The following is an 11,363-nucleotide window of genomic DNA, read 5'->3' as shown; positions in this document are numbered from 1 at the left end:
AGGGACAAGGGCATCCCTGTGCTGCAAGGGGTGTTAAAATGCACTGGAGACCCCCAAGGAAGAGGGCTGTGACTCCCATTTCAGCATCTTCTCAATAAAGATGTCTGTAAACCAGAGGGCATAAGATCCTAGGGTCAGAAGGGACCTCAGAGGTCAGCGGGACCAGCTCCTTGCACGAATGCTACTCACAGATCACAGCACAGAAGGAGCACAAGTCTCCTCCCTGTGCTGCTACGTGATGGGATGATACGCCCACGCGGCCAGTTCCCAGCTGGGCTTATCCGAGGAGGCTGACCACAAAGGCTTGTCAGACCAGCAGCATCCTTAAGGACTGGTCTTTGACTGGACTGGGAGCAAATTATGGGGGGCCTGCTCAAAAAATGGCACCAAGGCATTCAAAAGCAGCAGCTGCCATTTGCAACCCCCATTTCCAAAGCAGCTGCAGGCTTGGAGAGGATGCTTGGTCGGCCCACGAGGGATGGGTAATCAGTGCCGACTACCCGATAAAGCCTGATTCAGAGGCCTATTCCAACAGACGTCAAACAAAAGGAGCCCCCCCCCACCAACACAACTAGCCCCCCTGCTTTCATTAGGAGGCTGGCAGGTCTGGTTGGAAGAATATCAGCTTCTAGCCTGGCTTGAGGCCTCGGTGACCCTCTTGCTATGCTGCCAGAGCGAGGGGAAAAGACTCTGCCGATAGCACGGATACTGAGCACTGCCTGGACAAGCAGCTCTTGCTGGACTCCAGGGGGAAGCCCAGCTCCTAGAATAACAGACTCAGAAAATGAGGGTTGAAGGCAGCTCAGGAGGTCACATCTAGTCCAACCCCTGCTCCAAGCAGGACCAGCTCCAACTGCATCATCCCAGACAAGGCTTTGTCTACCCGGGTCTTAAAAACCTCCAGGGATGGAGACTGCACCACCTCCCTGGGTAATCTGTTCTAATGCTTCACCACCTTCCTAGTGAGTTTTTGCTAATATCCAACCTCAACTTCCCTTGCTGCAGCTTGAGCCCATTGCTCCTTCTGTCACCTGCCCCCACTGAGACCAGCCCAGCTCCATCCTCTTTGCAGCCCCCCTGCAGGGAGGTGAAGGCTGCTATTCAATCCCCCTCGGTCTTCTCTTCTGCAGACTCAATCAGCCCATCTCCCTCAACCTCATCTCACAAGACATGTCCCACAATCATTTTCATTGCCCTCCGCTGGACTCTCTCCACCGTGTCCACATCCTTTCTGTAGTGAGGCCACAGATGGATATGGGACTCCAGATGTGGCCTCCCCCGTGCAGAATAGAGGGAAGAATCACTGCTCTTGATCTGCCGGCATCGCTCCTACCAATGCAGCCAGGATGCCGGTAGCCTGGTTCAGCCCACTCCAGAGCGCACGTCTAATCAGCTTACAGTCAGTTTTAATTATCTGCTGCTCAGCCTCCCCGTGCCAAGATCTCCCCTGTTCTTCTCATGTCTCTTGCTGTTTTGCAGCCAGGAACCGCCCCAGAGCAAAGCATCTCTCGGGTCTCTAGAGCGGGATGGATTTGGGGTTCATGGAGATAAACGTGCCTGTGACAGATAACGTCTGAGCTTTAAATAAGGTTTATTTTTTTAATGTTTTCTAATCTATGTGTAAGTTTGATGCAGTGCTGTCTTCACCAAGTGGAAAAATTAATATCGTTAGGGATTTCTGGCCTCTAACTTTATTAGACTATTATCTCCGGAGCAGAACAAACTGTTGAAATGTTTTAAACAAAAATATCGGACAGGGCACAAAACGGTCTGCCACTCCTGCCTGACCAAACTCGGTCAAAACAAAGAATTTTAGGGTGCGGGGGCAGAAAGCAATTTGGGTTTGGTTGCTGGTTGGATATCCAGGTGCAGAGACGCAAAGGTAACTGAGAACTGTGTGCAAGCCCAATGGAAAAAAGAGGCCCCTAGGGAATACCAAATACCTCTTCTGCAGGTGTCTCGTGTGTAGCAACGAAGTGCAGCTCCCAAAATGCAGACCTGCCCTCCATCTCGTCCCCTCCCAGGGATAAAGTACATGTTTCCCCCTGCCAGCTATGAGCCCTGTCCGGGCCCAACAGTCCCTCGGGGCTTAGCACAGTGGGAAGGGACACAGCTGCACCGCTGCAGAGGACCTGGGCCTCCTCCTTCCCCTGCTCCCTGTCTGTGGGGAGGGAGAGCAAGGCACACGCTCATGTCAGGGTGCAACTCGTTATCCCTCATGTCTGTGCCACTGTTAGTGCCAGCTGGGACAGCACGGGAGCAGGAAATACCCCCTCTGTTATCCCCACAAAGAGCCATGCCAGGACCCCAGCCCTGCCTCGCCCCAAGGTACGTCTTCTGCACTCAGGCACGCTCCCGTGGCCGGCCAGGCTGCATCCCGTACCCCCCTGCGGGTGCCAATCCCTTACCTTTCATTTTCACCAGAGCCTGCTGCTGCACTTCTCCTTTGCTGTTCCTGGCATGGCAGGTGTAGTTGTGCTTCAAATCCTCCGGCGTGACCTTTGCTATCATCAGCATCCTCACAATGTCCTTGTCTCCGAAGAGCTGGGCAATCTCTCTGGGAAAACAAAAGGGTTAGCATGCAGAAGCCCAGCGATGTGCATGCGATTTGTTGCTATTTACTTTAGACTTCTCCTTTATTTTTGGCAAAACAAAAGACAATTAACAGATCAGTCGTTCGTCGCTGGTAGCAGATCGGGAGTTTTGCACTGAATGTCAGTGCTCCACACTGCACGGGGTAGCTGGTCCATGGGCAACTTCTGCCTACTTTTGCTTGTTTCCTGCTGCCCGATTGTCGGCTGTGTGTCACAGGGGATTTGAGAGAGGAGATTTCTCCAATCACTTGGGTTTCCTAACCTCCGAGTCTAATTTCTGCCTCTGCTTCCAATGGCCAGTGTGACTTTGGAAACACTGCTTCATGTGCCTGGATGGTAAAGCAGGGGTGATGATCTCTCTCCTTTCTCCCCCACATGGCCATGTCTATTTGCAACCTGCTCTCTTGCTTGGTGCTGTGCAGCACTTTGCCCAAAAAAGACCCACTCTTGCCTGGGACCTTTCTGTGAGACGGCACTATACTTTCCACAAGACACGTGATAGCAGTACAAGGTACTGCAGCAATTCAAAGGATCAGGTCAGGCTGGAAGGGACCTCACAAGGTCACGTCTGGTCCAGGCCCCTGCTCAAGGCAAGAGCATCCTGGACTAAACCAGCCCGGCCACGTGTCTGTCCAACCTGCTCTTGAACATTTCCCAGGTTGGAGAGACCACAGCTTCTGTCCCAGTGCTTGACCACTCTCCTGGTCAGAAAGTCCCTCCTCCTCTCCAGCCTAAATTTCCCCTGCTGCAGTTTGAGGCATTGCTCCTTGACCCGTGCCCTGCAGCCACAGAGAAAAGCCCATCTTCCTCCTGTCTATAATTGCCCGTTAGTTATTTGAAGACTGTTATCAAATCCCCTTCCTCCCCCAGTCTTCTCTTCTCCAAATTAAATAACACTAGCTTTTTCAGCCTTTCCACATCAGTTATGCTTCTCAAGGCCCCTAATAAATTTTGTGTTGCTCTGCACTGGGCTCTTTCCAGTCGGTCCACATCCTCCTTGAAGTGTGGATGCAATACTCCAGGTAGGGTCTCGGTGGGGCTAAACAGAGAAGAATCACTTCCCTTGATTTGCAGGTGACACTCCTGATTAACACAACCCAGGACTGAACTGGGTCGGGGTTTGTTTTATTTTTGCAACAAGCACTATTTGCTCATACTGAGTGTATGGTCCACTGTAACCCTCAGGCCCTTCTCTGCAGTATTGGGCAGGGTGAGGAGATCTCGATCCTCCTGCTCCAAAACCAGCTGTCTGCATCACAGGAGAACCTCCCTTATGCATTGACAGTACAGGGCCCATGACACAGAGAAGAGCTGTTCCATTATTATCCATTGTGGTTCCCAATCTGTGGTACGGGTACCACCAGCGGTACACAGACAACCCGTCAGTAGTACGCATTAACACATTGATTATAATTACTTTATATGACAAAAACTTGCTGGTGGTACTTAAGATTGAACTGAAAAATTTTCTGGTGGTGCTTTAAAGGTCGTATCATTTTAAATTGGTGGTGCACAATTACTTTATATGGCAAAAACTTGCTGGTGGTACTTAAGATTGAACTGAAAAATGTTCTGGTGGTGCTTTAAAGGTCATATCATTTTAAACTGGTGGTGCACAATCTGTCCGAGTTTGGGGACCGCTGCATTAGAGGGCAGCTCTGGAAAGTCACCAGTTCACTTAAGAGCTGCTTTTCAACCCTAAATAACTTCTTTTTGAGGCTTGGGCCTGAGGGCCATTTGAAATGGCCAGGAGCCAGAAAATAATGCAGCTCCCTGGGCTGTCACTAGTCCACATCCTGATCAGCTATTAGCAAAGGGAGCTGCGGCTGATGCCCGGAGGGGCTGTGCTGGTGCAGCCCTGCGTCCAAGGTCCAGCTGTGGGATAATTAGGAGAGGATGCAGACAGCAGAGGTCTGACGTGCAAATTGTTACCTTTGAGTGACTTTTATCCGCGGATCTGTGATGTCGTCCGTGTTTTTCCCATCGATGGTCCACCATACCTCGGTGCGGGAGTCCTTCAGGAAAGTGAAGTAGACCTGACAGGGCAGAACAAGATCTTCCCCTAGGACAGAAGGATGCCAATGAAACGCAGCCCCTCCAGCCTTCGTTCTCCCTCCCCACCGGGAAGGGACCGAACACAACACCCGAGATCCAGGAAGCATGAAATAACACGGCCCCTTCCCTTGACCGCCAGCTACACGGGAGCAATGTGTGCCCGACAGGTCCCTTCCTGCTTCCTAGGAGCCTGAGTGACCTACGCACACGAAGGCACATTTTCTCTCAGCTCTCTCATGAGGTGGGGAAATGCTGCTAGATCCATTTTACAAACGTGAAGACTGAGATTTGCCTAAGGTTGCCCAGGAAGTCTGGGGGAGAAGCAGGACCTGCTTTCAGACTTCTTAAACAGTGCATTAAATATAAGGTTATTCCCAATGCAGCAGTGGCCAACCACCACCGTGCCAGGCACTGTATGGACACAAACTACCCAGAGGTCCCTGCCCCAAATTGCTGGCTGTCTGCACAGATGAGGGGATGCTCTGCGGGGTGCATTAGCAACATGACAATGTGCAGGCAGGGAAGAGCAGATTAGATCCATGCTTTACTGGGAGGGGAAGGGGGCCAGCTAAATGGAAACTGGAGGGGATGGGAAGGAGGCAGAGGATGGGCTTAGTTCCCCCCCATTAAACCTCCCTAAGGGTGACACTTCCAGCTCCATCTGCTTCTGCAGCTGCTCCCACCCCCAGGTCCCAAAGCACAGGGCAGACGATGCACAGCCCCCGTGAGCACAGAGGAAGTACACGGACTTGCAGGTTCATTGCACTGCTTAAGCAAGACCTTCCCCATCCTGGCAGACGGCCCCACCACCCCTACATGGCACAGGAGAGCGCGGCGCGTTACCTGGTTCCAGCTTGTAGACAACTTTCTCGTTGGGAGAGGTGAACTGCGGCGGCAACGCCTTGTTTGGAGACCCTGCGGGAGAAGAAAACGGGATCCCTCCTGAGCTGAGAATGAGATCTGGCTTCGTTAGGACCATTGCACAGGCTGATGCTAACTCCCCACAGCCCCCGAACAACTCTAGCGTGTGGCTGCAGGAGCCCATCTTGCAGCGCAGCTGCTACAAGCTGCACGAGCAACATGAAGGGCAGAATTCAATCTAGGCAGACTGCAAAGATGCTGGTTTCTTCTGAAAACCCCTACATTTTGCCACATCTGGAGAGACACTCTGGGCTCATCTGCACTCTCCCGTCTACCCCAGGCATCTCCGATATCACCCCTAGGTCAACCTAGAAGCCAGACTCTTCTCCTGGCCCTACAGCAAGCTGTTTGCTCCTGCCTGAAATTACTCTTCCTCCTTGTGCATTCAGTGCATAGCTATTGCCACATGACCAGGGCATGCTCTAGCATTCACCAGGCAGATGGGCATCTTTAGCTAAATCTGATATTTTTTTAGTATATCACCTAAAAACAAAATTAGACCAAAAACTTTTGCTTGGTTTAATGAAAGACACTGGATTTCCCCAAAGAACCTGGTCTACCCATGTCCTTAGACCAACACGGATACAACTAGCATTCACCAGGCTTTTAAAGTCCACCAAGAATTTGCTGCCATCGAGACTAAGCTTTTGTGGCTTAGTCTTCAGACCTGGGCAGCCCTGAAGAAGAACCAGCCCAGCCCTGATGACCTGGCCACCTTCAACTGCACAGAAAAGCACCTAAAGTTTTAAAATAGGCAGGTGGAAACTTCCAAAACTCATGAGGAAACTTTGAAGCTCTTTCTAAAAGGCTGTCAACACCAATGCACACTTTCTGCTGATGGGGTGTGGTACCCACGTACCACCCCATCCTGGGAATGACTGCGTGATGCTTTGGGTATCCGTACACCAGGAGACGCAGAGCCCATTGAACACACACAGGCCACGTATTGGTGTCTGGGGGAGTTGTCTTAGTTGGTCCCCGGATCCTTCCCCATCTCCTGCCTCAGTTTCCCCTCCTTACCCACCACCTTCATCCGCACGGTTCGGGTGAGGTTGTAGGCCCGTCCATTCTCCCGGAAGGTCACGATGCAGGTGTAGTCTCCCTTGAAGGTGTCGCGGATGATGCCGAAGGTGAGGGTGGGCCCGTGAGGATAGATGTCGTAGAAGTCCTTCACAAACACGCAGTTCTGGAGGCAGACAGAGGGAGCGCTCAGGTGGGGAAGCAAAATAGCTTCCCCGCTCCATCCCCTCCCTGTAAAACACCAGCACCTGAGGCAGTGATAAGCCCAGAAACATGGTGCCAGGACATGGATTTGGTGCCACGTATGGGTGAGGGTCTGCAGGCCAGAAGGCATGCAGGGAGGGGAAAGGTCTTACCCCGTGCCTCAGTTTCCCCAGAATAAAACAATGATTTTAATGGAAAATATGATGGAAGGACATTCAAAGGATGGAGCCACTTGTGTGTGCAACCCCCTTTTAGTTCCCTCCTGAGGATGGGAGACTAAAAGCTGTCCGGGTGGTTGTCGGTGGCAGGAGAAATAGAGGCATTGCCTTGGTTTCCCATGTGATGCAGGCCAGAGAGTCTGTAAAGGCACATGGGCAGCTCCTCCTTGCAGGATGCTCCACCCAGGCACCATCAACCAGTTCTCTGCTAGCCTTTCAGCCCTGAGAACTGACTGCATTTAAATGGATTCAGACAAGAAGCCAAAATCCCTTGCTGTTTGCAACAGCTCCCCAAATCAATGCACACCACAAACCTAACTGCAGTGCATATTGCCGTGTGCTTCCTGCAGTGCAGGGGGGGGAAAGAGCACAGGATCAGGCGTGACGCTGCCACTCGGAGCCTCTTGCCACAAAGTCCCTTAGCCCTGAGTTTGCAAAGGCTATGAGGCATCAATGGCATGATCCTTCCCCTCTATTCAGCACTGGGGAGGCCACATCTGGAGTCCTGTGTCCAGTTTTGGGTCCCCACTACAGAAAGGATGTGGACACACTGCAGGGCAATGGAAATGGTTGTGGGGTTGGAGGACAGGACTGGTGAGAAGAGGCTGAAGGAAATGGGCTGATTGAGCCTGCAAAAGAGAAGACCGAGGGGGATTGAATAGCAGCCTTCACCTCCCTGCAGGGGGGCTGCAAAGAGGATGGAGCTGGGCTGGTCTCAGTGGGGGCAGATGACAGAAGGAGCAATGGGCTCAAGCTGCAGCAAGGGAAGTTGAGGTTGGAGATTAGGAAAAACTCTCTCACCAGGGGGGTGGTGAAGCACTGGAACAGGTTACCCAGAGAGGTGGTGCAGTCTCCATCCTTGAAGGTTTTTAAGACCTGGGTAAACAAAGCCTTGCCTGGGATGATGTAGCTGGAGATGGCCCTGCTTGGAGCAGGGGGTTAGACTAGATGTGACCTCCTGGGGTCCCTCCCCACTCTCATTTAATATGAGTCTATGAATTTCATCTACTTCAGTCCAGCCACTTATGAACTATCTACCGCGGCGAGCTGGGTGGACAATGCCCGCTCTGTCCGGGGGCGGGATCCAGCAGGCGGTCCCGATTCAGCATCCAGAATGGGCACGGGCATGGGCAGGGCTCTTGACCCATGGGCAGAGAGAGAAGCAAAACCAGGATGGGAGAGATCTTCCAAGTGCATGACAAACTAGTCCCCAGGTCCAAGCCTAGATCCTCATCTGCCGCTGACGTGCGTGGTTCGTTTGGGAGGACTGGAACTGCACTGAGTGACTCGTGCCGGGGACCTGGCCCCCGCCAAGCAGCCGACAGAAGGGCATAAATTACTGAGAAACCTTAATGAGCCTTCCACTCAGTGCAGGTTTCCTGCCTTGCCTGACAATGTGCCAAGCGGCTGATCCCTTCTCAGGAAGAGGGTTACGGCGATGACATCTTGATGGTCATAAAAGCCAAAGATTTGCACATTTTCTCTGAGATTATTTCTGAATGGTGCATTTCCAAGTCAGATTCATCTTAACGTGGCAGTTTAAGGCAGAAGTAATATACCATTTGTAATGGTTTTTATAAGGCGCGGGATGACTTGCTGTCTGCACAATGATTTCCATGGGGCTTTTTTGTTTCACTCTGCTAATTGATTGTCGAGATGTGAATTTCAATGGAGGCGATGAGAGAGGCATTTAAACCCACAAAATGAACTGACTTCCCTTTGCTAAAAATGATGGCGTTTAGTGAGAAGAGATGCACTGGCTCCTATTAAGCAGCTGCGCTGCTCCAGTACCTCCCAGCTACGCATCTCACAGCTCTTTGCAAACCCCCAGTGAATGAAGCATCAAAACCCCCTGTAGTAACAGGTCCGTGGAGAATTTCTTCAGATCTCTCTTCCCTGTTGCTAACCAGAGCTGCTACAGCCCCGTTTTCTCCTGCAAAATGAGAACTGGCTAGCGAGGGAGCCTGAAGTCAGGATTTTAAACAATGCATGGTGGTTGCAGATGCCTGATCAGACACCCCGGGAAGATGCCTGATTTTTAGAGCTAGGGGCATGCAGCATTTTCAGAGAATCAGGCCCCACTTGGTTGTGTCCAGCTTGGCAACCACAAGACTGTGATGCGAAGATGCAAGGCTTGAAAACTTGAACGTCACGGCAATGATTTCTCTGCTGATTTCTAGGGTACAGGATGCAAAGGTTGGTTATCTTCACTTCCGTTTCACAGAAGGGGAGGCCCAGAGCTGGTTAGCCACCAGGCAGGGCAGGGCAGCATCTTAGAGACTCGCTGGTTCATAAGCAACAGGCAACTTCATCCGATGCTAAGAGAGGAGGAAGCTGATGCCTATAAAGAAGCGACTTGCCCAGGAGCATCCGAGTGTCTTTGAGCATATCTAGGAGCTAAACCTTGGTCTCCAGAGTCACAGTCTCAATTAAGTCACTGGAAAGGAGTGGGGAATAGCCTCCAGTTATGTCCCATTGCAGGTAAGGGGGGTTTTACCAGGGACTTCAGTGAAAGCTAGCTCTGATGTAGCTCCAACTGAAGTTGTGTAATTGGGGCTTGACCTCCCGGCTCTTATACAGCGATGGCTGCGTGCATCACCATTTCCCATAAGAACCAGTCTCTCCCCCAGTCTTAACGCCCCCAACCCTTCTTACCTTGTACCACTTGATAGCTGGCTTTGCACTGGGAGGGTAAAACCCATCGATATCTGGGCAAGGGATGACCTCGTTAGCGTGCTCCAAGTAGAACATCTCTTCCATGGGCTTGATGGCACGGCTGACGCACGAACCCGGGTCTTTCTGAACAACCTCCAAGGGAAACGCAACTTTGCTGCAATAGGTTGTGTTCCTAAGGGGAGAGAAGTGGCCGGGTTGTTAGCTCAGTCTGGTTTACTTATATGCACCGAAGAAAAGCCACAGGTTGGGTCTCAGAAATTCCAGTGCTGACACGATGCATTCGACCGTTCACATTTCAGATTTACATGCAGAAAAGAAACCTCAATAATATAGGCAGGAGGCAGACGCGGGAGAACTTGCCAACATGACTAATGCACCGAGCCCTCTTTTGTGACTGCAACAACATTTCACAGGCACCCTGGCAAAAAACAAAACAAAAGAAAGACGTGGACAGCAAGAGAGTGGAGAGAGAGAAATCTCCTTGACCCTCTGAGGATGCTCTGCTCCTGCCCTCCTGCATTTTGGGCTGTTTCTCCATTTTCCTGACAATCCTTTGAAGTATCTGGAAGACGGGATGGATTGAGGTCCCTTCCAACCTTAACTGTCTGTTGCAAAGCGTGGCCAAGTGAGCATCCGGCCAAGAGGTAATACCGAAGCAATACCTCTGCCCCAAGCGCGTGGCTCATTGCTTAACAGTGCATGCCTGTGGAGTTTGCTCAGGGTTTCTTCATGGCCGTTTGCAGCTAGCAATCAGAAATGTGTCCATTAATGCTTTCAAGGTGCCAAGCCTAATTACAATGTAAATGGGCTTGGCACTGCAAATTCAGATCATTGTTGCAGTCCTTTCCCCATTCATCCTGATAACAGCGCCCTTTTCCCTGCGTGGAGATGGGAAGTGGACAGCCCAATTTCCTCCCCATATCAAAAGGACTTTGAGGGTCCTGAAAGACAATCCCCACTGCCCTACCTGAGCATGCACGTGTAATTCCCCGTGTCATTGAGCTGGGCAGGCCGAAACCAAAGGGTGTCCTTCTCCTTGCTGATCCGGCTGTCCGGGAGGCGGAAGTTGATGGGCTCCTCCAGGTCCCGATCCTGCCCGATCCAGTACCAGATGAGGGTGAGGCCGGCGGAGTGGGCCGTGCTGTAGTTGAACTTCAAGAAGGTCTCGAAGAGCGGGCATTTGATCCTGGCGGGCTCCCCATCGTAGAGCTGGATTTGTTTCATGGTGTCCACACCCCAGTCGTCGCAGCGCTCTGCAGGCAGAGAGAACAGGTGGCCCTGACCCTGCGTCTGCTGAGAGCAAACACCAAAGCATCTAGAGCTGGGTCCCTATACAGCTGGGCTGGGAGACTTTGCCCTATTTGGGATATCAAGAAGCCTGTTTTTTCTATCCAAAAAATAGATGTTTCATCCCTGCCTGGACAACAGCTCAGGGCAAGGTGGGAGAGAGCTAAGCTTCCTGGAGGGCATAAAGCAAATGCCACCCTGAGAACAGCTGCAGGGCTGCTGGTATAGGCAATGGGCATGAAGGGCACGGCAATGCAAGATTATAAATCATCATGGGGGGTGCCACTGCAGTGTTCAGCAGTGCCATGCTCCCGAGGCATCGTTTCCTCATCCTCCTCTATCTACCTGCTGTCTCTGCAAGCGTTTTGGGGCAGGGGCTTTTGGTTTT

At 51.7% G+C, this 11,363-nt stretch overlaps 1 protein-coding gene across 4 annotated transcripts in view; it reads right to left on the bottom strand.

Annotated features, from left to right (window-relative positions):
• The window catches only part of IL1RAP (interleukin 1 receptor accessory protein), a 56,276-nt gene that overhangs the window by 19,064 nt on the left and 25,849 nt on the right, over positions 1–11,363 (bottom strand). For all 4 annotated transcript variants that reach the window (XM_014607112.3, XM_014607113.3, XM_014607114.3 and 1 more), the window contains exons 3-8: positions 10,656–10,941; positions 9,668–9,860; positions 6,591–6,756; positions 5,493–5,564; positions 4,527–4,656; positions 2,409–2,557 (exon numbers count right to left, since the gene is read on the bottom strand). In XM_014607112.3, the coding sequence (XP_014462598.1) occupies positions 2,409–2,557; positions 4,527–4,656; positions 5,493–5,564; positions 6,591–6,756; positions 9,668–9,860; positions 10,656–10,941 (996 nt within the window). The remainder of the gene's footprint in view (positions 1–2,408; positions 2,558–4,526; positions 4,657–5,492; positions 5,565–6,590; positions 6,757–9,667; positions 9,861–10,655; positions 10,942–11,363) is intronic.

The sequence above is a fragment of the Alligator mississippiensis genome, chromosome 7 (assembly GCF_030867095.1).
Source record: "Alligator mississippiensis isolate rAllMis1 chromosome 7, rAllMis1, whole genome shotgun sequence".
Classification (NCBI taxonomy): domain Eukaryota; kingdom Metazoa; phylum Chordata; order Crocodylia; family Alligatoridae; genus Alligator; species Alligator mississippiensis.
The sequence above is the reverse complement of the archived record's forward strand: the minus strand, read 5'-3'. Positions and strand labels throughout refer to the sequence as shown.